Source organism: Dipodomys spectabilis, unplaced genomic scaffold (genome assembly GCF_019054845.1).
Source record: "Dipodomys spectabilis isolate Male_0828 unplaced genomic scaffold, ASM1905484v1 ptg000085l, whole genome shotgun sequence".
Classification (NCBI taxonomy): Eukaryota; Metazoa; Chordata; class Mammalia; order Rodentia; family Heteromyidae; genus Dipodomys; species Dipodomys spectabilis.
The window spans coordinates 9795521-9821048 of record NW_024870762.1 but is presented as its reverse complement, the minus strand read 5'-3'; the positions used below and the strand labels follow the sequence as shown (position 1 = coordinate 9821048).

The following is a 25528-nucleotide window of genomic DNA, read 5'->3' as shown; positions in this document are numbered from 1 at the left end:
CGCCGACTTCCTGAAGCTCCAGCTGCCGCCGCGGCCCCCGCCATGGCGACCTGCTTTCGGCTGCGGAGCTTCGGGGCCCCGCGCCTCCCGCTGGCGCCTCCGCGCCACCTCCGCCCCCGTCCCGGCTGCTCGGGGCTCACCGCGCGGGCCGCTCCGGGCCGGGCCCAGCTCCGCAGCTACGCCCGGAGCCCCGCCGGCCTCTCCGCCGAGCTGCTGCGCACCGACAGCTTCGTGGGCGGCCGCTGGCTCCCGGCCGCCGCCACCTTCCCGGTGACGGACCCGGCCAGCGGCGCCACGCTGGGCATGGTGGCCGACTGCGGGGCGGCCGAGGCCCACGCCGCCGTGCGCACGGCCTACGAGGCGTTCCACAGCTGGAGGGGGGTCTCGGCCAAGGTGAGCGCCCGCGGGGCGGGCCGCGCGGGGGACCCCGTGGAGGGAAGGGGGTGCCCCAAAGTGAACCCAGCGGGGACCCCGTGCCCCTCGAGGATGCAAAACGCACGAGGTCACACACAAACCACGAATAACTCTGGAGCTTGGGCTTGTGGGTTCAGGCGCAAACCTCAAAATGTGGACTGCCCGGTTAGGGACGAGGTTGGCAGAGCAGGAGCACTTAACACAAGCCATCAGAGTCCTGTAGGCCACGAGCCTGGCCACCTGCGAGTATGGACATGACGGCCAATGTGTGTGCGCACCTGTATCCTAATGGCCACCTTCTAAAGTCATCTAGTCATGGACCCCACCTTGCCTTTATTGCCTCTTTAAAGGGCTTATCTCCAAAGACTCGCATTCTGAGCTACTGAGGGAGGGGAATGTAGAACTTCCAACATGTCAATTTAGGAGAGGCAGCTTTCAACCCAGAGCATCAAGGTAGACCTCCCAGAGAATAAGAGACCAAAAGATTAAAAAGAAATATGGGCCCTGACTGGTGGCTCATGCCTGTAATCCTAGTTACTCAGGAGGCTGAGATCTGAGGATCACAGTTCAAAGCCAGCCCAAGCAGGAAAGGCACTAAGACTCTTATCTCCAATTAACCACCAGAATACCAGAAGTGGAGCTTGACTCAAAGTGGTAGGGCACTAGCCTTGAGCACAAGAGAGGGCTGGGAAGGTGGCTCAGTGGTAGAGCGCTTGCCTTGCATGCATGAGGCCCTGGGTTCGATTCCTCAGCACCACATAAGCAGAAAAACCTGGAAGTGGCGCTGTGGCTCAAGTGGTAGAGTGCTAGCCTTGAAGGGCTGAGGAACAGTGCCCAGGCCCAGAGTTCAAGCCCCATGACTGGACCAAAAAAAAAAAAAAAGCTCAAGAGATTGCACCTAGGCCTTGAGTTCAAGCCTAACAACAACAAAGTAAGGACTTCAGGTAAGCACTAGGCTGGTCAATGGCTGTGGTGTTTTCAGAGTGGATTAGCCTCGGTGGAAGAGCTAGAGAGAGAGGGAACATAATACCTAGGCAGAGGTGTGATCTGGTCGACATTTTGAAAGGACACTCTAGTCCAGTGCTGTGGATAGACTAAAAGAGGGAAGTTGTATTAGTCTGGCTTTTGTTGATAAGGAAATTCCTGACCCAGGCTAAAAGAGGTTTATTTTGCTCACACTTTTTGAAGGTAGAAGTCCAAGATCTAGAGGCCACCAGGGAGTCCACCTGTGGTGAAGGCCTTATTGGAGATGGTATCATGGTGAAAGCAAGTCTGGGAACTTGTGATCACATGTTAGGACAAGAACCAAGAGCCATTCAGGGATCTAACTCCCTGTTATAACAACTTACATTGTCAAGATCTAGCTCTCAGGATCCCATGAAACCTACCTTAGTCCCTTCCAAATACACCCTAGAAAATGACCCGAGGACTGACAAGACTCGACCTTTTATTGCTGCAACACTCAGGATCAAGCTTCAAGCACATGAACTCTTGAGGCTTCACCAACCGTGTCTAAGCTATCACTGCGATACAGGTGGAAGGTGGTGATGGCTTGAGCTAGGGTTGTGGTGATGGAAGTATTGACTCATAGTCCCATAAGGGATATATTCTGAAGGAAGGTTATTTCTTTTCCTTTTTTTTCTTTTTTTTTTGCATGGGGCTTGAACTCTGGGCCTGGGCGCTGTCCCTCAGCTCTTCAGCTCAAGGCTAGCGCTCTACCACTTGGGCCAGAGGGCCACTTCCCATTTTCTGGTGCTTTATTGGAGAGAAGAGTCTCACAGAACTGGGCACAGGTGGCTCACGCCTGTAATCCTAGCTGCTTAGGAGGCTGAAATCTGAGGATAGGGGTTCAAAGCCATACCGGGCAGGAAAGTCCGTGAGACTCTTATCTCCAATAAACCACTAGAAAACCGGAAGTGGCATTGTGGCTTAAGTGGTAGAGTGCACTCGCCTTGAGCTGAAGAGCGCAGGGACAGGGCCCAAGCCCAGAGTTCATGCTCCACGACTGACCAAAAAAAAAAAAAAAAAAAGTCTCACGTACTTTCCTGCCTGGGCTGGCTTTGAACCGCAATCCTTAGATCTCAGCCTCCTGAGTAGCTAGGATTACAGGCATGAACCACCAGTACCCGGCTTGGTTATTTCTTGATGGAGTCTTATGGGATGCAGTAGCAAAAGAGAAGCCAGGACGTTTGGCCTGAGCAACTGGAAGGGAAGGGTGGAATAACTTCCGGCTGAGATGGGGGAGGGTTGAGTGAAACAGCCTGGAGTGGAATTGGAGCTCAGTTTGGGACACATGGCCTCTGAGATATTAGGATGTCCATTAGACTCCCCCAAGTGAGGATGGAAAAGCAGGTGGCTGGATGTTTGAGCTGGAGTCTGGAAGTGAACACTGAGCTAGAGATGTAAGCATGGACAGTATGCACCAGTGTACTGGGCATGCATCACAGCTGTGGGGATGAGGGAAGGGAAGGGGTCAGGCCTGATCCCTGGGTTCTCTAGCATCATTTCACAAGAATCAAGGCCACCACAGTGATGTCACAGTGCAAGGGTGGTTTGGTGACTGCGGGGCTGGGAGAGGAACCAGCAAGGTCTCCTGGTCATGCCTGCCACCATCCTGCCTGTGTCCCTTCAACATGAACACATTGTGGCTTCCATTTTACTAGGAATCTTTACAAGACTTCCTTCTTTACAAGAAGGAAGCATCCTTCTTGAAAGGAGGGAGTCTTGAACCTTGGGTCATCTACTGAGGAGGGAGTGCTGTGTTCCCTTTGGACCCCACACAGGTGGGAGCTGGTGGGGCACAAGCCAGGGGATGAATACTGTCTGGAAGCTAGCCCTGTGGTTCACCCTGCTATTGCCTCTGGGCCTGTGGTGTCTTTTCCCCAGGCCTGTTTTTCTCTCTTTCACAAGTGCCATTCACATTCTACCCATTCTTAAAGGCCTTGAGCATACAGAACTTCCACCTTTGAACCTGTCAGAGGCAGAAAAACCCACGGCTTTGGGCCAGAGATTTTGACATCTTTTGTACATCTTTGCCTCACGTCTTTCTTTGTATGTGTTTGCTGACCTCTTTCCATCTTGTGAACTCATAGATGACATGGAAGGAGAGGAATTGGCCTCTGTTGACCACCTCATAAGCTAAAGTGTTAGTATCCTGTGGCTGCTATAAAAAAAAATTTTCACAGACTTAGCAGCCAGAAACAACATAGATTTGGTCTTGTGTGGTGTTAGCTATCAAAAGTCCAACATGGATTAGCAGAAATGTGCCAACTGAACCATCACAGCAAGAATGAGGCTACACAGCTAGTATGCCAGGAAAGTGCAGAATATTTACTAGTCCATCTTCCATTGCACATTTCATTACTTCTCTGCCTTGTTATTTCTTTTTCAGGAGAGAAGTTCATTACTTCGGAAATGGTACGATTTAATGATGCAAAATAAGGATGACCTTGCGAAAATAATCACAGCTGAGAGTGTAAGTTCAGGACCCTACCTGACTATCCTCAAGAACAATCCTGGAGTTTTTAGATTAAAACTTGGAAAAGCCTCTCACTTCCCATTGGTGCTGTGTTTGTTTTGCTGATACTGGAGTTTAAACTCAGAGCCTTAAGCTTGCTCAGTTTGCTTGCTTGGCTGACATTCTACCATTTGAGCCATGCCTTCAACCCAACTTTTTTTTTTTTCTGGTTAAATGGAATATCAAGTCGTTTGGATGTTTCTACCCAGGCTGGCTTTTAACCTTGATCTTCCTCCAGATCTCAGCCTCCTGAGTACCTAGGATTATGAGCATGAGCCACAGGTTCTTCATATTAGTGTTAATCTGTAGCTAAAGAATGTATAGTTCTTTGTTTGATGAGCATTATTGGGCCAGACAAGTCATATTTGCTAAAACAAAATTCATGTTTGCTAGGACACAGTAGTATTCTTTATTAGGATGCAAAAAGAATAGGTTTTGTTTGGAACAATATGAATTTACTTTTTACCTGTCCAGGTCCCCCCTCCCACCCCCATGACTGTCTTGGTTTTCCACATTGTATGTATTTAAAAATAGACTATTAGTTCCTCCATTGTTATAAGTGACTTTATACTACACCTATTAAGAGATGTTAGAAGTGGGGAAATGAGTAGAAGATGGACTTCCAGGTGACCCTCCCTCCCTGTGAATATACAGAGGATGTGGATGAGTCCTATGGCTGGGAAGACCAGCCATGATTATTCCCATCACTGTAATTCTGCAGTCACTCACACCAAAGTTCGAAATTTTCCCCCTAAACCCTATTGATGAGAGAGTTTTCTATTTCCCGGCAGCGTTGAAGAATTGAGAGATACAGTCCTGTTTATTTATTAGAAGGCAATAAGCATGCTTTGTCTGATCTGATTTAGGGAAAGCCACTGGCAGAAGCACAGGGAGAAATGGTCTATTCCGCCCTCTTCCTAGAGTGGTTTTCAGAAGAAGCTCGCCGCGTTTACGGAGACATTATTCCTACCTCCTCAAAGGACAGGCGAGCCCTGGTCCTCAAGCAGCCCCTGGGCGTGGCCTCCATCATCACCCCGGTATGTGCCAGGACCGTGTCGTGGTCCCAGGGTTGGGAACTGGGTGGTGAGGTAAGAAATGACTTGTTCTTCCTGGTGAGCAAGGTGTGCTGTTTTGTTGGCTTCCTCACCTGTCCTTGGTTTCCTGATTCCTTTTCTAGATGCAGAGATGCATTTCCGCTTCCTCTTGAGATAACTGTAGGTGTGTGGCAGTGAGGGGCTAATGGCCATCACTGGTAACCCATAGGAAGATGCCGAGGCTTTTCTGACCTGCCAGAATGGCTTGTTTCTTCCCAGCATTGCCTAGTACCTCTCAAAAGATCTTTGAGAATTTATGAGTTGTGGGGGGGCTTGAACTCAAGGCCTGGACTCTGTCCCTGAGCCTCTTTGTGCTCAAGGCTAGAGCTCTACCACTCAAGCCACACTGCCACTTCTGGTTTCTGAGTGGTTAATTGGAGATAAGAGTATCACGAGGACATCCAGGTGCCAGTGGCTCACGCCTGTAATCCTAGCTACACAGGAGGCTGAGATCTGAGGATCTCGGTTCAAAGCCAGCCCAGGCAGGAAAGTCCGTGAGACTCCTATCTCCCATAAAAACCACTAGAAAACTGGAAGTAGCGCTTTGGCTTAAGCAGTAGAACGCTCACCTTGAGCTGAAGAGTGCGGGGACAGCACCCAAGCCCAGAGTTCAAGCCCCACAACTGACCAAAAAAAAAAAAAAAAAAGTATCATGGGGACTCTTCTGTCCGGGCTGTCTTTGAACCACAGTCCTCAGATCTCATCCTCCCGAGTAGCTAGGACTATGAGTGTGAACCACCAGTGCCCAGCTAAGAATTTGTTATTTTTTTTTTTAAAAGACTTTAAGATAGGACTCATTTTTCTTCTGTGTTGGTAACTGGGTCTTGAATTCAGGGCCTGGCACTGTCCCTTAGATTTTTCCACTCAAGGCTGTCATTCTACTACTTGAGCCACAGCTCTTCTAGCTTTTCAGTGGTTTGTTGGAGATAACAATCTTATGGACTTTCCTGCCTGGGCTGGCTTTCAGCTGCAATCCTCAGATCATAGTATCTAAGCCACCAGCACCCAATAAGATAGGACTCATTTTTTTATTGTGCCATAGTTTGAAAAATAAATTATGCTTAGTGGAATAATTGTAATAGAACATCCCACAAAGCATTAAAAAAAATCTTAATGTATCCTATCTTTATGAGCCTTTATCTCCTTAAGGGAGAACACCTGGGCAGGAGGAACACCTGGGCAGGTGAACAGGTCTGCCGATCAGTTGTGCAATGGAATCTGGGAACTGACCCTCCTTGCTGTGGATAACGCGGCAGTCTTCTCACGTACTTCCTTTGCCCTTCCAATTCCAGTGGAATTTTCCCAGTGCCATGATCACCAGGAAGGTGGGGGCTGCCCTTGCAGCTGGCTGCACAGTAGTGGTAAAACCTGCTGAAGATACGCCTTTCTCTGCCCTGGCCTTGGCCCAGGTGAGCGTGTGTGTTTGTGTGTGTGTCTGTCTGTGTTTCTGTCTGTCTGTCTCGAACCAAACAAGTCTCCATGTGGATTTTTTTCATGGTTTTGGGATTTGAACTCAAGAGTCTGAAATACTTGCTGGGCAAACACACCCCTAGCCCTTTTCTCTTACTTTTTTTTTTTTTTTTAATATATGGTACTGCTTTTCTTGCAGTTAGCCTGGATGTGATTTTTCTACTTTATACCTCCTGAATAGCTGGGATGACAGGCGCACATGACCATGCTTGGCTTTTTTCATGGAGAAAGGGTCTCTTTAACTTTCTTCCCAGGGTAGCCTCAAACCACAGTCCTCTCTCTCTTTGCCTCCTGAGTAGCTATATTTGCTTGTCTGGGCCACAAGTGAAATTTTATCAGGGACAGAAAGAAGCAGTTTTGGAGTCTCTATATTTGCCTGCCATGTGTATATTATCATGCTTTAATCTGCTGGCAATTATTTAGGTCAGATGTTAGATGCTTGTTGTAGAAACAAAAAAGAAGGATTTTCGTGGTACCTGCCCACCACATTCTTAATCACCCTAAAAATGATATTTATTTATCATCTTCATTAAAAAGGCACTGAATTTTTTGTGTAGGTGTAGTGCTTAAACTCCAAGCCTCATGCTATTTGGATGAACCTTCTATTTCTTCCGTTTTCTGATGTTTTCCAGTCTACTTCTTAGTTAACACATGCTTGCTGGCTGTCTTCACAGCTCGCAAACCAAGCAGGAATCCCTCCTGGTGTCTACAATGTTGTTCCTTGCTCCCGAGCGAAGGCCAAGGAAGTTGGGGAAGCACTCTGCACTGACCCTCTAGTGTCCAAAATTTCCTTCACTGGCTCAACAGCAACAGGCAAGGTATGAGACTGAAGTCTCCAGCAAATCCAATGTCTTAATAAAGATCATAACACTCCTCTTTTATCTTGATCACCAGTTTTAGAAAAATTGTTCAGCAGTGTTCAAAGCTCTCCTATAGTGGTGTTCGATCATCCTCTGGGGTGCTGAAGGTGTTGTCTCCTATTGCAACATGGCATGGGTTCCTAGTTGACAATCAAAGGAGTTGAGTGGCATTCATTATTTGTTTACCCAGGTTAGCCTAGATAATTCTAAGTAGTTGGGGTTACTGTAAGAGCCACTCTACCTGGCCAGATAGCTTTTCTCATTTCTCCTTGATGGTATCTATACCATGGGCACCTTTGTACATTCTTGAGTAATTTTGTAAAACAAAGGCATAGTAGCCCTGTGTATTAGTCAGTGTTCCATTGCTGTGGCCAAGTATCTGAGAAAACTGACTTAAGGATTTGGCTCCATTGCTTTTAGGCTTGTGGTGGGTGAGGTAATCGTGGTGGACAGGCAGGTGTGGTGGGAAGCTACTCACCTCATGGCAGCCAGGAAGCTGTAGAGAGAGTTCAGAGACAAGATATGTTCTCCAAAGGTACACATCAGTGGCCTACTTCCTCCAGCTAGGCTTATTCAGCTCTGACCTCCTGATCCCACCACCTCTAGATGGTGCCGCAGCTGGGGACCTCCTTCACTTCATATGCCTTTTGAGGGTCAGAAGAGGCACTTTATATCCAAATCCAAACACCCTGGCAGTCTCTCTCCCTGCTTATAGCATTCTCCCTTCCGGCAGATTCTGTTGCACCATGCAGCGAACTCTGTGAAAAGGGTCTCCATGGAGCTAGGGGGCCTTGCCCCATTCATCGTCTTTGACAGTGCCAACGTGGACCAGGCTGTCAAGGGGGCCATGGCATCTAAATTTCGAAATGCTGGACAGGTGAGTGACAGAGGGATTTTCAGAGCATAAATATGGAGAATAGATGAGTGTGTTTAATGGAGATCTCCTAAGCTCCTTCCATCTCTCTTCCTCCTCCTCTTCTACTTCCTCCTCCTCCTTTCAATTCTTCTTTTTCTTCCTCCTTCTTCCTCCCCCTTTTCTTCTCTTCATCTTCTTCCTTTCTCTTCCTCCTTCTCTTCTTCCTCTACTTCTTTTTCCCTTCTCTCTTTCCTTTTCCTCCTTTTTCTTCCTCCTCTTCTCCACCTCCTCCTCCTCCTTTCTTTTATCTCTCAGCAAACATGCAGTTGGTGCCTTCTTTCTTGCTAGGGACTTTGCTAGGCATGGCGTCCAGACATAAGTAAAGATTTTCCCAAACTGGAAATGTTCATCTTTTCTTTCTCCTACCCTTTGAAACTGGTTATTTTCTTTTTTTTTTTTTAACTTTATTTTTTTTGTCTAACCCAGGATGTTGTTGCACTTGCTAGGCAAGTGCTTTGCCACTGAGCTACATCTCAGCCCAAAGCTGGTTATTTCCATAGGTTTCTCTTACTGAACTTTTCTCTGTTGAGCTGATACAATCAAACCTAGATATGAGCCATCTTTTCACAGTGAAGGTCTGAGATGGTAGCATGGTACCATTTCTTGGTTGGATCAGTAGCTTCTGAAAAACCTGACTTCATAAACTTTTTTGTTGTTGTTTTTTTCCTGTCTAGACTTGTGTTTGTGCAAACCGGTTCTTAGTGCAACGGGGTATTCATGACTCCTTTGTAAAGAAATTTGCTGAAGCAATGAAGACAAACCTGCGTGTAGGTAATGGATTTGAAGAAGGAACTACTCAAGGCCCATTAATTAATGAGAAAGCAGTGGAAAAGGTAAGTTTAGCTTACTATCTGTGGGTGAAAATTTTATGGTTTCAAAACCAAAAGCCTAACTAAGCAAAAAACACTTTAGTAAGTTTCTCAGCAAGGCTCTTTTGGAGAACTATTTTAAAAATAATTTTATTTTTTGATTATGTAGTATCGAGAATTGAACCCAGGGCCTCATGCATGCTAGGCAAGCACTCTACCACTAAGCCACCTTCCTAGGCCTGGAGAAATTTTTTTTTTTTTTTTTTGGGTCCGGTCGTGGGACCTGAACTCTGGGCCTGGACACTATCCCTCAGCTCTTCAGCTCAAGGCTAGTGCTCTACCACCTGAGCCACAGCGCCACTTCCAGCTTTTTTTCTTTTTGTATATGTGGTGCTGAGGAGTTGAACCCAGGGCCTCAGGCATGCAAGGCAAGCGCTCTACCACTGAGCCACCTTCCCAGCCCCTGGAGAAATATTTTTTTTTTTTCTTGGAGAAATGTTTTTAAAAGGAATTTCTACCAAGTAGTGGGATGGGTAGCAATGTATGGGCATTACACTGAGACTTTGTGAGATTTTTTCTCCCTCAGTTTTCTGCTACATTTTGATGACAAATGTCTTTCTAGAGGTTCCTAAGGAACCTGCTGGGGAATCTAGAACCACAGATACCACATTCAAGATTAGAGACAGCCACAAAGGGAAAGAATTTAGAAAGAATTTGTTTGTAGGAAAACAAAAAAAGGCTGGGTGCTAGTGGTTTATGTCTGTAATCCTAACTACTCAAGAGCCTGAAATCTGAGGATCAGTTAGAAGACAGCCAGGGCAAAAAAGTTTGTAAGATGAGTCATCACCAGTTAATCACCAAAAAAGCCATAAGTGGAGTTGCGGCTCAAGTGGTAGAGTGCTAGATAGCAACAAAGCCCCAGGACCAGCACTTACACACACACTCTAAAGTCTCAGTCTAGATGACAATGGGTGGTATTTCCCTCTTTGTTCTATTGTTCTTGTTTCAAAGGCCCAGGGAACTTTTAAAATAATAATGCCAAATATCCATTGTCTCTATCTAGATTAGCCTCTACTAGTAGACTAGTAGAAAGGATCTTAACAGGATATTTTTAATCAGGCAGACACAGCAGCTGGGGAGCGAAGGCCTGAGGGGCCATCTAGCATCTGGGTGAACCTGAGAAACTTGCATCCAGAACAGGCAGTGAATGCTTACATGGGGAGCTTAGTCTTGACTGCTGGTCCTCAGCAACCTGAGGGCCTGAGCATGAACCACAGACTGATGGCTGCCCTGACAGTGGGCAGTCAGATCAGCTGAACCCAAACTTGTTACCTTCCCCCAAGGAAGCACTGAAGTTGACAGAGAGGTCTGGTAAATTTCTCATCATGGGCTAGTAATCCTGCCTACTGAGAAGGCTGAGATCCGAGGACTGCAGTTCAAAGCCAGCCCAGACAGAAAAATCCATGAGACTCTTATCTCCAGTTAACCAGTAAAAAGCTGTAAATGGAGCTGTGGCTCACGTGATAGAGCACCAGCCTTGAGCAAAAAAAGTAAGGGATAGTGCCTAGGCATTAAGTTCAAGCCCCAATTTTAGCACCGAAAGAGAGAGACAGAGAGACAGAGACAGAGAGAGAGGAGGAGGAGGAAAGAAAAGAAAAGAATAAAAAAAACTAGCAATTGCCTGGAGATTACTCAACACAGAGAAAGTTATTAAAGTTACGTCAGTACCATCTGCGTCTTAGAGGTGACATTGGACCTTGGGACAAGCCCAGGATGCTTGCCTGTCTAGAGAAGGCCGACTGAGTTAAAACCTACCTTGAGGGAGAGAATGGAAATTACAGAAACCACCCACGCTGCCTCCCTATGTCTTCCAACCCGGTCCTTGGTTCAGAAGGATCAGCAGCCTACGGCGCTGGTGCCTGTGTGAACACCATGAGCACCTAAGAGAAAGGGCCAGCCAGAACAAACAGAACAGACTTGAAAGCAGTAGACAGACCAGGCAACAGGAGGGAATTTTCTAAGAAGGTAATGATGTCTTGCAGGAGTTTTAAGGAAAATACACATCCATAAAACAAGAAATCTGTTCTATGAAAGTGAAGCAAGGACAGCAAGTCTGTAGAACTTGCACACATGACTGACAAAGTATGCAGCAGCTAAAGGTAGAAGTTAATATTAGAGAGATCTGACCGAATTTAAAGGACAATATAAAGAATATTGTTATTTTTTTAAAGGAGAGTTAATCTGAGGTGAGGAAGATAGCCATCTTGGTAAAAGAAGTTAGAATAAGAATATTAAAGTCAGGTACTGGTGGCTTATGTCTATAATCCTAGCTACCCAGGAGACAAAGATCCAAAGGCTTACAGGTTTTTTGTTTGTTTGTTATTGTTTTGTTTTGTTTTTCTCTCGGTCATGGGGCCTGAACTCTGGCCCTGGGCACTGTCCCTAAGGTCTTCAGATCAAGGCTAGCACTCTACCACTTGAGCCACAGCACCACATCTGGCCTTTTCTGCTAATGTGGTGCTGAGGAATGGAACCCAGGGCCTCATGCATGCAAGGCAAGCATTCTAACACTGAGCCACCTTCCTAGCCCAGGCTTGCAGAACTAGATGTCATCTCTAAAATAACCAGTAAAGGGAAAGGCTGGGATATGGCTCAAGTGGTAGAGCACCAGCCTTGCAAGTTCAAGGCCCTGAGGGAAAAAGAATAAGAGATTGAGAAAATGGGGAGAAAAATTACATTCTTAGTTCTTTAATTCTTCAGATAAAAAGATTTCACTAGTGACCAAGTTCAACAAATGAAAAGAAAAACATATATTTTATCAAAAACTTAACTATCAGGACATAAACAAAGATCCTATGAGCTCCCAGGTTGGGGAATGAAGTTGTCTCACAAAAGAAGCAAGCCGTGGGGGCTGGGAAGGTGGCTCAGTGGTAGAGTGCTTGCCTTGCATGCATGAGGCCCTGGGTTCGATTCCTCAGCACCACATAAGCAAAAAGAAAAAAGCCGGAAGTGGTGCTGTGGCTCAATGGTAGAGCGCTAGCCTTGAGCTGAAGAGCTGAGGGACAGCGCCCAGGCCCAGGCCCCACGACCGGACCCAAAAAAAAAAAAAAAAGAAGCAAGCTGTGTATCTGAACCAGATTTTTCATTCACAATATCAGAAGTGCACTCAAATTGTGAAGAAAATTGTTTTGAGTCAAAATTCAATGACCAGTTAAACTATCAATCAGGTGGAATAAAAGATAAAACATAGCCAGGCAAAATCAGATAAAGACACAGTTTTGGGGACAGGGTGCATGTCTGTTGTTGAGCAATGGGTGACTACTTGAGAAGAATGGATCAGAACACGGGCAAATGCAGCTCAGGAAAGGGCCGACAGGACACCCAAGACACTAGAACTTCCCAAAGTGCAGTGCAAGTGAAGCTCAGGAAAACAGCTGTGTGGGCTGCAGGCCCAGAAATAAATCCGTATGTCTTAGACCACAGTCAGTCAGGAAATCAGAGGGCAGGGACAAAAAGATGGCTACCCACCGTATTCCTTCCCATTACCCATTGTCATCCCTAAGGAATCAAGGTGGCTCATTTTTAGCCCATTTTAAAAAGAGCAAGAAAGAAACCCAATTTGTCTCCTGTGGTTTAAACATGCTAACAGTGTGCCCCATTGGAAAATGTCCTCAGCCAACCTTCCCAGGTTCTTCTTCTTATCATACAGGTAGAGAAACACGTGAGTGACGCTGTTTCTAAAGGGGCGACCATTGTGACAGGCGGGAAGCGGCACCAGTATGGAAGAAATTTCTTTGAGCCCACGCTGCTCAGCAATGTCACCAAGGACATGCTTTGTTCTCGTGAAGAGACGTTTGGGCCTCTGGCACCAGTTATCAAGTAAGATCTCACAGCAGCGGGAAGACAGGAGAAAGAATAGAAAAGCAGACTTAAGGAGAGACAGCTGTGCTACTTGGAGGGCTGAGTGGGAAGGGAGGGGCAGCGAGGGAGCGTGGCCAGGCCACTGAAGGGTAGAGTTCAGTTTATGATTATTTTTGTTTGGTTGATTTGGTGTTTTTTGAGATAGGGTATGACTGTATATATCCCAAACGGGCCTCAAACTTACAATCCTGCCTCAGCCTCCCATGTTCTGGGATTACAAGGCATGTGCTACCCTCAGCATAGTCCACAGAAGTACTCCAGTTCTTTTTCTTCTTCCTTTCTGCTGAACTTATTTTTCTTTTTTTTATGCAGTACATGTTTGTGGCTGTGCAGAGGAAATGAAGTGTTTGTAATCTTTTATGATCTTTTCATCGCACATTCACAAGTAAATAATAATTTGCTTAGATAAAAATTCCAGGTCCAGGGCTGGGAAGGTGGCTCAGTGGTAGAGCGCTTGCCTTGCACGCTCGAGGCCCTGGGTTCGATTCTTCAGCACCACATAAGCAAAAAATAAAAAGCTGGAAGTGGCGCTGTGGCTCAAGTGGTAGAGCGCTAGCCTTGGGCTGAAGAGCTGAGGGACAGCGCCCAGGCCCAGAGTTCAGGCCCCATGACCGGACCCAAAAAAAATTCCAGGTCCAGTAATCTGCAAATACTATTTCTTTTCTTTTTGATCCGGTCATGGGGCCTGAACTCTGGGCCTGGGCGCTGTCCCTCAGCTCTTCAGCTCAAGGCTAGCACTCTACCACTTGAGCCACAGCGCCACTTCCAGCTTTTTTTATTATTACTATTTTTTCTGCTTATGTGGTGCTGAGGAATCGAACCCAGGGCCTCAGGCATGCAAGGTAAGCGCTCTACCACTGAGCCACCTTCCCAGCCCCAGTTGTCTGGTACTTATGTGAAAAAATCAACTTTTTCTCTCAGGGATTTTTAGAATTTCCCCTGGTCTTTGACATTCTCAGATTTTACTATAATCATTCTGGTATAGCAGGCTGGGAGCTTGTCCAGTGTGGGATCCTTCATGTCTTTCTTTAATACTGAATGTGTTTGTTCAGTCCTGGAAACTCCTGCTGCTTCTTTCTCTAAATATGTTCCTTCCTTCCATACATTATTTTCTACCCCATTACAAGTGACACTCCCACACCCAGTCCTCCGTCCACCCATCTCTCTACTCACGCTAGGGGCTTCTCAAAGTTTTTCCCACCACCTGCCCCTCATTCATTTCCATTCTCCACACACACAACCCAACTACCCACTTCTTTAACTCCACAACGATTTTTTTGCGCCCTTGATGGTTCCAGTTGGTTCTTCCCCATAACTGACATTTCCTGTTTCATTATCCTCTCTGACCCTGCTGTGGAGATTTGTCATTTTCCCTCTCTTCATACCATTCCATTGTGCTATTGATTATTGTCCTTGCTCTTCTAGCTCTGTTGATGTCTTGTCATTTTTCTCTGGGAACTCATCTTTCATCCCTCGAACCAACAGCAGTCTTGGCTTGTCATAGGTGATATAAGATTATGCTAAAAGCAAAGCTCAACTCTCCATTTGTGCTCTTTTTGGTGTGTTTGGAGAAGGCAAAGGACTGAGTCTCAGGGAGGGAGAGGATCATGAGTATTAAAATCCAGCCTCAACTTCCACTTGACTTGCCCTAAGTAGCTTTCCCTCAATCCCAGGTAAGCAGTTCTCCCTCTTGCAACAGGCTGGGTAAAGAGGCTGCTGCCTCCTGCCCCTGCCCATGCTTGTTTTGTGGGGGCTCAGGCACTGGTTGGGCCCCCGGCTCCTGCATAGCATGCGTCCAGGTGTCTGGATCCCCAGGTGGAGTGAAAGGTGCAGTGCCACCCCCACAGCTTCTGTGGTCCTCCCAACCCTGCCTACTATGTATACCTGCAGCCCCCAGCTCTCTCCCATGAGTTCACTCCCTCTAAGACCCAGTCACTTCATTGGCCTCCAGAACATCTGGCACTGCCAGCATCAGTGATTGATTAGTGTGTGTGTGTTCTCCTCTTCTCTCCTCTGGAGTCTCTAGCATTGGTTTCACAGGGTGCACTGGTACTGCTATGTGGCCTTCTGTTCAGGATCAGGAACCTTGTTAGCAGCCTGTATTATGTATTACTTCTATGTGTTACTTTTATGTATTATTCCTGTGGTGGGAGAATGCACCACTTGAAGAATGTTTCTCTTCTTTCAACAAAAAGCATCCTTTGGACGCTGAGAAAATGTCAGCTGTGGAGTTAGTTGACGTGGGTGTCATTCAGGCTTTGCTCCTCTATTCTTGTGTTCTTTTGGGCACCAGCTCTGCCCAGCCCCCTCTGGAAGCTGTGCAGGGACAGCTGGCTCCTCCTGCTGGCAGATTTCTAAATTTCTAAACTGTGCCCCAGTTAAAATTCTAGAATGATAGAAAAACACCACTCAAATCTTGTTCCTGAAATAAAGTTATAAAGCTGGAAGGGACCACAGAGGGCTCTGTATAGTGTCTTCACGTCAGAGAGGAAGGGACATCTGGCACCTGAAGCCACTCAGTGCTAGAAAGAACCTGCTGGACCCTCACAGATTCCTTCCGCATGGTGATTGTAGCTAAAGGGTTGCCACCATTGCTGTGTATTCTTAGGAGGCACCAAGTGTTTTCTTGCAGGATGTCTGATGGCCTGGTTGGGCCCAGGCTCCCTGCATGCTGGCTTGCTTTTACCTTATTCACTTAGAACAGATGAGGCCAGTGTGGTTTTGAATGCCCATTGTGAACACTGAGGCTCTCAGGGATTGCTGCTGTTTTCTTTTACTCTGTCCTTAGCTGTCCTTGCCAAACACTTCTTGTCTTTATTTGGGAAACAAGTCAGGAGGAACAGAAGCTAGTTTTCTATACTCATCTCTTTCCAGATTTTGCTCATGTCCTATTTTAATATTGGCAGGTTTGACACGGAGGAAGAGGCCATTGCAATTGCCAATGCAACTGACGTTGGGTTAGCAGGTAGGTGATGGTCCTCCTTCAGCAACAGCACTTACTCATGGTCTCAAGCAATTTCTGCAGAGATTGAAGGAGAGGCTCTGGCCAAAGGTGACCAAGAAAGAAATCAGAAGCTAAATACAAAAGGGAGAGAACTAGGGCTAGGCAGTCTGGTGATGATGGTTGAAGATTAGAAGATGGTAAAGCTGATCAAAACCATACTAAAGAAGGTTTGATACTCTGCTAAGGAATTTAGCCCAATTCATAGAAAATGAGGAATCAACTAAAGGTCTGAGCAAAAATATCTGCTGCAGGATGGGTTGAAGAGGAGGAGATGGGAGCCCTAGCAAGAAAGGAGCATGAGTAAAAGATGATCTCCAAGAGTCTAAGGATAAAGAAGTGGACAGGACCACCTTAGGCTTTAGTTGGGAGCAGAAAGGTTCCAGACTCTCATGACTAACTAAACAAATAATGGCCAGTGGCATCCTTTGTTTCAGGTTTAGCGTCTCCAATCAGTCTTCCATGTGGCATGTGTTCCTTTTTGGGGTTTTGTTTGTTTTTGCCAGTCCTGGAGCTTGAACTCAAGGCCTGGTGTGCTGTTCCTCAGCTTCTTTTTACTCAAGGGTAGCACTCTACCATAGCGTCATTTCCGGCTTTTTCTGAGTAGTTCATTGAGATAAGAGTGTGACAGACTTTCCTGCCTGGGGCAGCTCTGAACCACAATGCTTAGCTCTTAGCCTCCTGAGCGGCTAGGATTCCAGGCGTTGCATATATTCCTTTTATCTCCATGCCAGGTTACTTTTACTCGCAAGATCCAGCCCAGATCTGGAGAGTGGCAGAGCAGCTGGAGGTCGGTATGGTGGGTGTTAACGAAGGCATGATTTCCTCAGTGGAGTGCCCTTTCGGAGGAGTAAAGCAGTCTGGCCTGGGGCGAGAGGGTTCCAAGTATGGCATCGATGAATATCTGGAAGTCAAGTATGTGTGTTACGGAAGCGTGTAGGAGCCTTCGTGTCTTGAAAACTTCACAAGGAAGCTTACCAACACATATTGGGACATGCCATCCATCGTTTAAAAAGACAAGAAACTATTAGGTTCTAGGAAGTAGGAACTTGTCATAAGCTCAGCCAGTCCTTGTCATCTTAAAGCCTGCCCCCTCCCTTCCATAACTAGGGACCAGTCCATACCACACACCCATGACTGTAGAGCTAACACTGGATTTATAGAGAAGGCCTGGGACCCTAGCACAACTGTGGCTGCCTCAGAACAGGGTGCAGTGTGAGGCACACCAGCCCCCAGGCCCATCACAAAGGCCTGATCACTGCCTGGTCATTCCCTGACTGGAACTCAGGCCCAGAGCACTGGAGATGATGGGCCTTCCCTGGCTGTCTGTTGGCTTAGCACCGAAAATACATACTACATATTGGAGGTGTTGGAACAGAGACTGAGTTCATCTTCTTTGTTTTAAGGCCTTCGAAACTACGCAGAATTGCCTTTCTGTGCACAATGAAGGAGCATATCTCCTTCTTTCGGGGCTGCTTTTGAAGTCGAAATCTTCACTGTCCTCAGTTCACCTGCTGAAGCCTCATTTTGTTTCCTTTAGATGAGAACAGGCTGTTGGGAAGGCTTGTGATCTCAGGAGCACCTGCGCTCAGCAGCTTTGTCCCCTGGTTCATGCAGTTCCACTCTCCCTGCCCACACCTAGTGTAGCAGTGTAGCACGGAGATTGCAGCTGGGCCTTCCTTGCACACTGTGAGCCTGAGAGACAGTGAGAGAAAGCACTTCCCCAAAGAGTGGAATTCCAGTAAGTACAAGGGTGGAGGGATTTTTATCGTGAGCTCACCGTGCAGCTCCCACCTGAGTGCTAGCAGTAGCTCTGCCACAGCAAGGGAGGCCAGGGTCCACCTGCCCATCAGCCAGAGTCTGAGCAAGTTTTTCTGTCTAGCTGTGGTACATCCTCACTCCCAAACACACAAACCACTTTCACCACCATAATCTCAAACTAAGGAAGAAAACTTGCCATAATTGTCTCTTTCTCTAAAAACTTCAACTAGGAAAGTTCTAGACAAGCCTCATATCCATGTAAGAGGCCAGTGATCACACCCCTTCCCTCTCTCCCCTTTCTTCCCCTCCCCTCTGTGGCCTGAGCCACTTCCTATGGATTCTCTGGGTGGCGGAGGGAAACTCAAGGGAAGCACTACCAATTGCAGCTATTCCTGAATTCCCCCAGTCCTCAGCACCCTTACTGAGCCATTGACTATGTAGCATAGGTATCCCTGTGTACACAGGGTTGTCTCCAAACCTGCACCTACTGGCCAGAACAGCCCAGAGGAGAAGCAAAAGCAGCAATCTGCCTCCCAGAGACACTGCCCAGGACCTCGGGAGAGTCACCCACACAGCATGACGGACAGTTCATTTCTACTCTGTATCTGTATCCATCTCTGAATTTTTAAGTGGTTTTCCTTGCTATTCTAATTGCTTACAATTTGTGTGTATCTTTTCTCAATTAAGAATAGAAGTGTGCCTGTGTTATTTTTTAGAAAAAGAAAATCCTTGCACAGTTTTTTAGTTTTCTTGCATATTTAGCTTACTGGGTACATAAACTGAGGGCCAGAGATTCATTATAATATCAATAGCTGAACTCAATTTCATAATTTGAATAATTTAAGGCAGCTGGGATTGTGATTCAGTGGTAAGGCCTGGACTTAGCCCCAGCACCTCTGAAAAAAATTGAAAATCAAGATTTAAAAAAGAAATAGCTTATTTAGTAAAATGGTTCTGGGTTGTAGGAAAAAAGAAGCGTTTTTATTTTATTATTTTGTTTTGTTTTGCAATGGGAACTTGCTGTGTTTCTCAGGTTGGCTTTGAACTTGTGGGCTCCAGTGATCCTCCTATCCTAGCCTCCCAAGAAGCTGGGACTATAGGCTTGTGCCATAAAGCCAAGCTAAAAGTGTTTTTGAATGAGCATTGTTGTTATTGTTTTAGTAAAGTAACTATATACGATACATGAGATTAAACACACAATATACAACACACACATATATGTGAACATGAAATAAAATGGGGGCAAACCACACCCCACAAGCCAAATCTGACCTGCCACCTGTTTTTGTATAACACATGAGCTAAAAATATTTTTTATATTTTCATGTGGGTAGAGGAAAACTATAAAGAAAAGCATTGTTTTGTGACATATAAAAGTATGTGAAATTCAGATCTCAATGTCCATAAATAAAACTGTATTGGAATACAGCCATACTCGTCCATTTATGGAATGGTCCGTGCCTGCTTGCCTGACAGAGTTGAATTGTTGTAGCAAGACAATATGGCCTGTAAAACTGAAAACATTTACTGTGTACTTAGTTCCTTACAGAAAAACTTGGGGATTACCGGCTCATTCCTGTATCCCTGCTACTTGTGAAATCAAGATTGGGAAGCTTATGATTTGGGAAGAATTTAGCAAGTCCCCATCTCAACAAGCATGACGTGATGGGTCTCATTTTTAATCCTGACTTGCAGGAGGCACAGGTAGGAAGATCATTCCAGCTCGGGCAAAAGTGTGACCCTTGCTTAAAAAGTAACATTTTTTTTTTTTTGGAAAGGCTCAGGGCTTGCCTACCAAGCACAAGGTTTAAAAAAAAAAAGCACAAGGTTTTGAATTCAAACTCCAGTATAGCTCAAGGAAACAAAGAAAAAGGTTGACAGACCCTGATTAAGACCAAGCAGGTGCTGTGGTGTATGGGACATTATTGATGTTAGGGAACACCTCCTGGGTGCCCTGCACTTTTCTGGCCACTGCTATGGCACGTTCTCACAGGAACTTCCCAGTGACCATCACATAATGCAGATCGAATTATCCAGATAACAAGGGTCTGCTGGCCTTGATAAAACACTTCTCAGTTCACTTCCTGTGGTCCTGAAGCATCATCATTTAAAGAGCTGGTCTCTTTCTACCAGTGTTTTTATTCATTTGAGGGACTTAATCTGATTTTAATATATGTTTGTGTCTTCTCTCCCTGGATTAAATTATTTTTGCATGAAAATAAAGACCAGGAGCAGAATGTAAACAACCCTACTTTATCATAAACTGATAAGAGGACCTTCAAATTGTGCCACAGGATTTTTCCCTGGGGTCCCACTGTTCCAATTCCCCAGTGCACAGCTATGGTAAATAGCATTTTACTTGAATAATACTTTGACTGTGATTGTTTCGTGCTCTACCTTATGGGATAAAACTTGAAAATTAGTGAGAAATGTGAACACAGTTTGCTTTTTAAACATGTGCACAGAACTCGTTTTCTAGTTTTTAACACGGTGTGTCTAGTCGGAGTTATGTATGGTATTAATAAATGGCAAATTAACAGAACTCCCTATTTCTGTGTTAAGATGTTGCTTTTCCTACCAGGTGGCCATCTGGGATTTTACTAGACAGCATTCAACCAGTAAGGATGGGAGTAAAATAAAGTTCCTGCCAGGTGCTGGTGTCTCACGCCTGTAATCCTAGCTACTCAGGAGGGTAAGATCTGAGGATCATGGTTCAAAGCCAGCCTGGGCAGGAAAATCTGTGGACTCTTATCTTCAGTTAACCACCAGAGAATCAGAAGTGGAGTTGTGGAGCTGAAAGTGGTTAGAGCAGTAGCCTTGAATAAAAGAGCTCAGGGATAGGTCAGCTCCAGGTGAGTTCAAGCTCCATGACTGACAAAATAAAGCTGCCTGAGCAGGGATCTGCTCAGCTGGCTGAGAGCACCAACAGGCTGAGAGCTAGAATGAGAAATTCTTCACACCAGCTCCATCCCATGCTTGATACTCATGTTTGCTGAACTGGCCTGGTGCAGATGGCTTATACCTGTAATCCCAACTATTCAAGATCACAAAAATCCAAGGGTTGAGGTTCCCATCCAGCCCCAGGCAGACAAATCTGAGAGACTTATCTCCAGTTAATCAGCAAAAATCCAGAAGTGGAGGTGTGGCTCAAATGGAAGAGTGCCAGAAGTAAGCAAAAAAGTGAGGCCCTGAGTTTAAGCTCCAGCACTCAAAAGAATCAATTTGTAGTTTGTTGAACTCAACTGAGAATTTCCCTGCATACTAGGCTGCCCAAGAAAGGGATATTGTCCAGCTATCTCAAATTCCCCCATTTGTCTTCCATACACTCTTTTGAAGGTTTCTTTGGGGCTTGTTTTTACAGAAAAGCCTGAGAAAAAAAAATTCTGCATCATCGATACATAGAGAAAAATCACTATATCATTTTAACCCACATCGTTGTTCAATTTTTGTTGCTAATAATACTGCCATTTTACTAAGCTATACAAATGAAGTTATATGGTTCACATTTCTGGTCCAAGGTAAAGGGGCTGCATTTGGTGAGGGCCTCTTGGCTGGCAGAGGTTCTAGTTAGCATAAAGTATCACATGGCAAGATATAGCCAAACTGACTTATATAGCAAACACACTGCTACCTTAACTCATCTATCACTGAAGGCCCACGTGGACAAGGCTGCCCTTGAAGACAAAGGGCAAATCACCTCAAAGTTTCCACCTTGGCCTCACTCACAGCCTTCCAGGTGCCCCTTCCTCTCCTGTCCTCACGAGATCTTGCCTCTGAATGTATGCCCTTTGTGGGCCTCTTCTTATGATCAGTTAAGACTGGATTAGAGCCCACTGTGAGCACTTTGTTTGTAACTTGATTGCCGCCTTAAACACCTCATCTCCAAATGCAGTCACATTCTGGAATACTGAGGTTAGGAAGTTTGAAGAAACACAATTCCATTCATAAAACTGATCAAGTTTGTCCTTGATTCCTGTCGTTTTAGCCATGACAAGTGTGTTCATCAGCTTTTTGTTCTATGAAAAGACACCTGAAAGAATCCATTTCTAAGGAGAATGGTTGTATTTGACTCACATTTTTTGAGGTCTCAATCTTGCAGTTGGGTCTGAGTCTGGAGGCAGAGTATCACAGCTGAATCTTGTGGCAGATGAAAGTTCCTTTGCCTCCTAGTAGAGAGGCTGCAGGGAAGGGCTAGGGTCAGGATAGCCACTGGAAGCTACTCCCTGAAGGAAGAAAATTCCTCAAACCAGGCACCACTCCTACTAGTACACAGCCAACGGTCAAGCCTCACTACAAAGGCCTTTGGGGAATATTTTAGAGCTGAATAATGACAAAGTCGTTGCTATTAAGATTATACATATTTGGTTCACTTGCTTTTTATAAAGTTTTGGGCAGGGCACTGGTACCTTTTAATCCCTCTCAGGTGCCTGAAATTTGGAGGATCAAAGCCAATCCAAACAGAAAAGTCCACAAGACTTTTATCTCCAAATAGCAGCAAAAAGCCAGGCTAGAAATGTGGCTCTAGTGGTAAAGTGCCACTCACAAGTAAGCACGTGAGATACTGGGTTCAAGTCCCAGTACTGCCAAAAAGAAAATACAGTTTGGGACTCTCAGTAAACTAATTCTCCAGAGTTGTTACAGGATAGTGAACAAAGGAGGCCTTTAATTCATTTACCTAATTTCGGTAGCCCTGCTCTCATTTCCAGTGACTTCCTTTCCCATGCACTCTCCTCATTAAAATTGTTAAAAGAACTACTTGAAGATCTAATACTCCCAAAATGGAGACATAGAGCACGATTCTAGTTTTATAAAACCCTAAAAAAATTCAAGTTCATCTACAGTAGTGCAAGAGGAAGGATGGATCACAATACACGAGGAAACCTTTGGGGGGGTGACAAATGTGTTCATTAGCTTGAGTATGGCAATGGTTTTGCAGGTGAGAAATACATGACACCTTACCTAATTATACTCTACGTATGTCCTGCTTGAATGAATTGTGCCTCAATAACCTTTTTCTTCTTTTTTGCCAGTCCTGGGGCTTGAACTCTGGGCCTGGATCCCTGGACTCCTTTGCTCAAAGCTAGCACTCTACCACTTGAGCCAGAGTGCCATTTCCGGCTTTTTCTGTGATTAATTGGAAATAAGAGTCTCACAGACTTTCCTGCCCAGGCTTGTTTAAACTGTGATCCTCGAATCTCAGCCTCAGTAGTTAGGACTTCCAGTGTGAACCAACAGCACCCATTAACAAATGTTTTTTAAGCTAGTTTTATTATTGATAAGATCTAAATTAGAGGATACACAGCCTGATCCCTGTACTGATCATCATGGCTGCACTGCATGTCTTCTCCAGCAGGGGGCAGACTGCTAATGCAAGAAGACCTAGGTAGAGGAGAGGACACAGCTAAACTGTGAACTTGTCTCCCATAGGGCAGACAGAATAGGGATATTACTCTAGATTTGGAGTAGAAAAAGAAAATCAATTTGGCAGAGGGTCAGATAGGTTTTGCAGACAGTTATTGTCAAAGTTTTCTAGTACCTGAGTTTGAATTCAGGAAGCCTCACATCAATCCAGCATTGTGATAGTTAGATGAAGTTTGAGTCCCCTCAGACTTCTCTGTCTGGACTGGCCTCAAACATCTATCTCTAGGTCTCAGCCTTCTGAGTACCTACAATTACAGGTATGTATCACCGCATCCAGCCAAGTTTCTTACCTTTGTTGTAACATGCCAGCAGGTAACATACAAATGAATGAATGCTGACTGTCCAATAAAATTTTATTAATGGACACAAATATGAATTTCACACAATCCATGTGACATGAAATACTTTAATTTTTTTTCAACCATTTGAAAACATAAAACTCATCTTCTGGATAGGGGGCATCTGAAAACATTGCAGGTGACAGCTTACTGGCTATACTTAAGGGATATCCCTCTGAATGAGAACCTAAAGAAAACAGAGGCTGGGTCATAGATCAGTGAACTTTTCTAGCATTTGGAAGGCCCTGGCTTCTATTCTGAGATATAGATAGATAGATAGACAGACAGACAGACAGATAGATAGATATTCTGCTATATATATACTGCTATATATACATACACAACACACACATAATGTATTACGGGAAATACAGAAGCCTTTATTTAGGTTAGTATATATATACATATATATATATATTTAATAGTTTTACATTGGAAGAGGCACCTGGTAAACACATGGGAAAATAATATATTTAAAAACTAAAACCAGGATTTTGTAGTCCATGGCAGCTTGATCACAGTGTCCTTCCTCCTCCCAGCACTCCGTGACAGCATCATTGGCTTGTTGAGTGATACATCCGCTTACACCTGACTGCCATTTTAAAGGGGGTTCCTAAGTTATGAACACGCTTAGCCTGTTAATGCTGTGGCTTGTATTCTCTTTCATGGAATCAAAACCAGCAAACAGTGTTTGTTAGCCCTCAAGCCGTCTAAGGGTTCTCTTGCATTCTCACCACATTTTCTTCCATTTATCCAAGGCTCTTAAGAGTGCTTTACCTCCCAAAACCCCTGAAAGGTAAGCAGTACATAAGGGAGAATGCTCCTCTGATGAGAAACGGGATAACAAGGAGACCCATGTTCTGACTACTACTATAATGTTTATTTCTGATTCACCAGATTGAAATTTCTTCTGGGGTGGCAGGATCATAGGGAACAGTTGAAATGGCTAGGGACAGAAGAAGGGGGGCAGAAGTAGCACATTGCAAACTTAAGAGTGGAAATGGCCCACATGTGAAACAAGAAGAGATATGAAGCAGGTGATGTCTCCCATCTTCCTTTACTCTTAGATAGATTAGAAGGGCTTTTACTTAGTCTTAGGGCAGAACTTGGCTGGTGCCTGAAATCCTAGCTACTCAGGAGGCTAAGATAGAAGGATCAAGGTTCAGAATCTGTGAGATTCTTATGTCTAATCAACAGGCTAAACATCAGAAACGGAGCTGTGGCTCAAGGGGTGGAGCACCAGCCTTGAGGGGAAAAACTAAGACACAGTGCCCAGACTCTGAGTTCAAGTATTAACACACACACACACACACACACACACACAAACACACAGTCTACCATAATTTTCCCTTTAAGGGGCAGTTTCTTTTTATTGTGAAAATACCATACAGAGGGGTTACAATTACATGGGCAAGATAATGAGTACATTTTTTATCAAGCATTGTAGTCTCCCTTTGTAAGGGGCAGTTCTCAGTGCAGTTGAAGTAAGACTTTACATTTAATTCCCTGACACACTACTTATTGACTATGGGCTTGGGCAAGATACTTATACCCTCTAGACCTTCTAAGGGTATCATCAACATGAGAATAATATCTCCTTTTTCCAGGTTGATTGTAAATTCACAGAGTATGTATGTGAAAAGTATATATTCTGCACATAAAGTGATGAATGTTCACTCTCTTCTTTACCACCTTGCTCTAACTTTACATTTGGCATTCTATTCTCTATGCCAAAAAATTCCACTTACGCATAAAAATACAATAACCTTGATCACCATGTAGGGCATACTCTAAACTTATAGAGTGAGATACGAATATTCAAAATATCAAAAATACACAGCAGTTGATTATAATGTTAATTACATTAACATTTGAGATAGGATTAAGTTTGTCAGTGACACAGCAAGTCCAGGCATACGCAGAATGCATTTTATTCTACCATTCTCCAGTGAAGTATAATATAGTGGTCCATTCATACTCTGGTTTCACTTTCTGAGTTTTTTCTT

At 45.0% G+C, this 25528-nt stretch overlaps 1 protein-coding gene across 1 annotated transcript; it reads left to right on the top strand.

Moving 5' to 3' along the window:
• Positions 1 to 11: 11 nt before the first annotated feature.
• Aldh5a1 (aldehyde dehydrogenase 5 family member A1) lies at positions 12 to 17008 on the top strand. The gene is made up of 10 exons (XM_042683740.1): positions 12 to 393; positions 3806 to 3889; positions 4798 to 4968; positions 6318 to 6434; positions 7170 to 7313; positions 8089 to 8232; positions 8946 to 9104; positions 12790 to 12959; positions 15908 to 15966; positions 16737 to 17008. Exons 1-10 carry the CDS (start codon positions 43 to 45, stop codon positions 16940 to 16942), a joined length of 1605 nt encoding a protein of 534 aa, XP_042539674.1. The 5' UTR covers positions 12 to 42; the 3' UTR covers positions 16943 to 17008.
• Positions 17009 to 25528: the final 8520 nt, after the last annotated feature.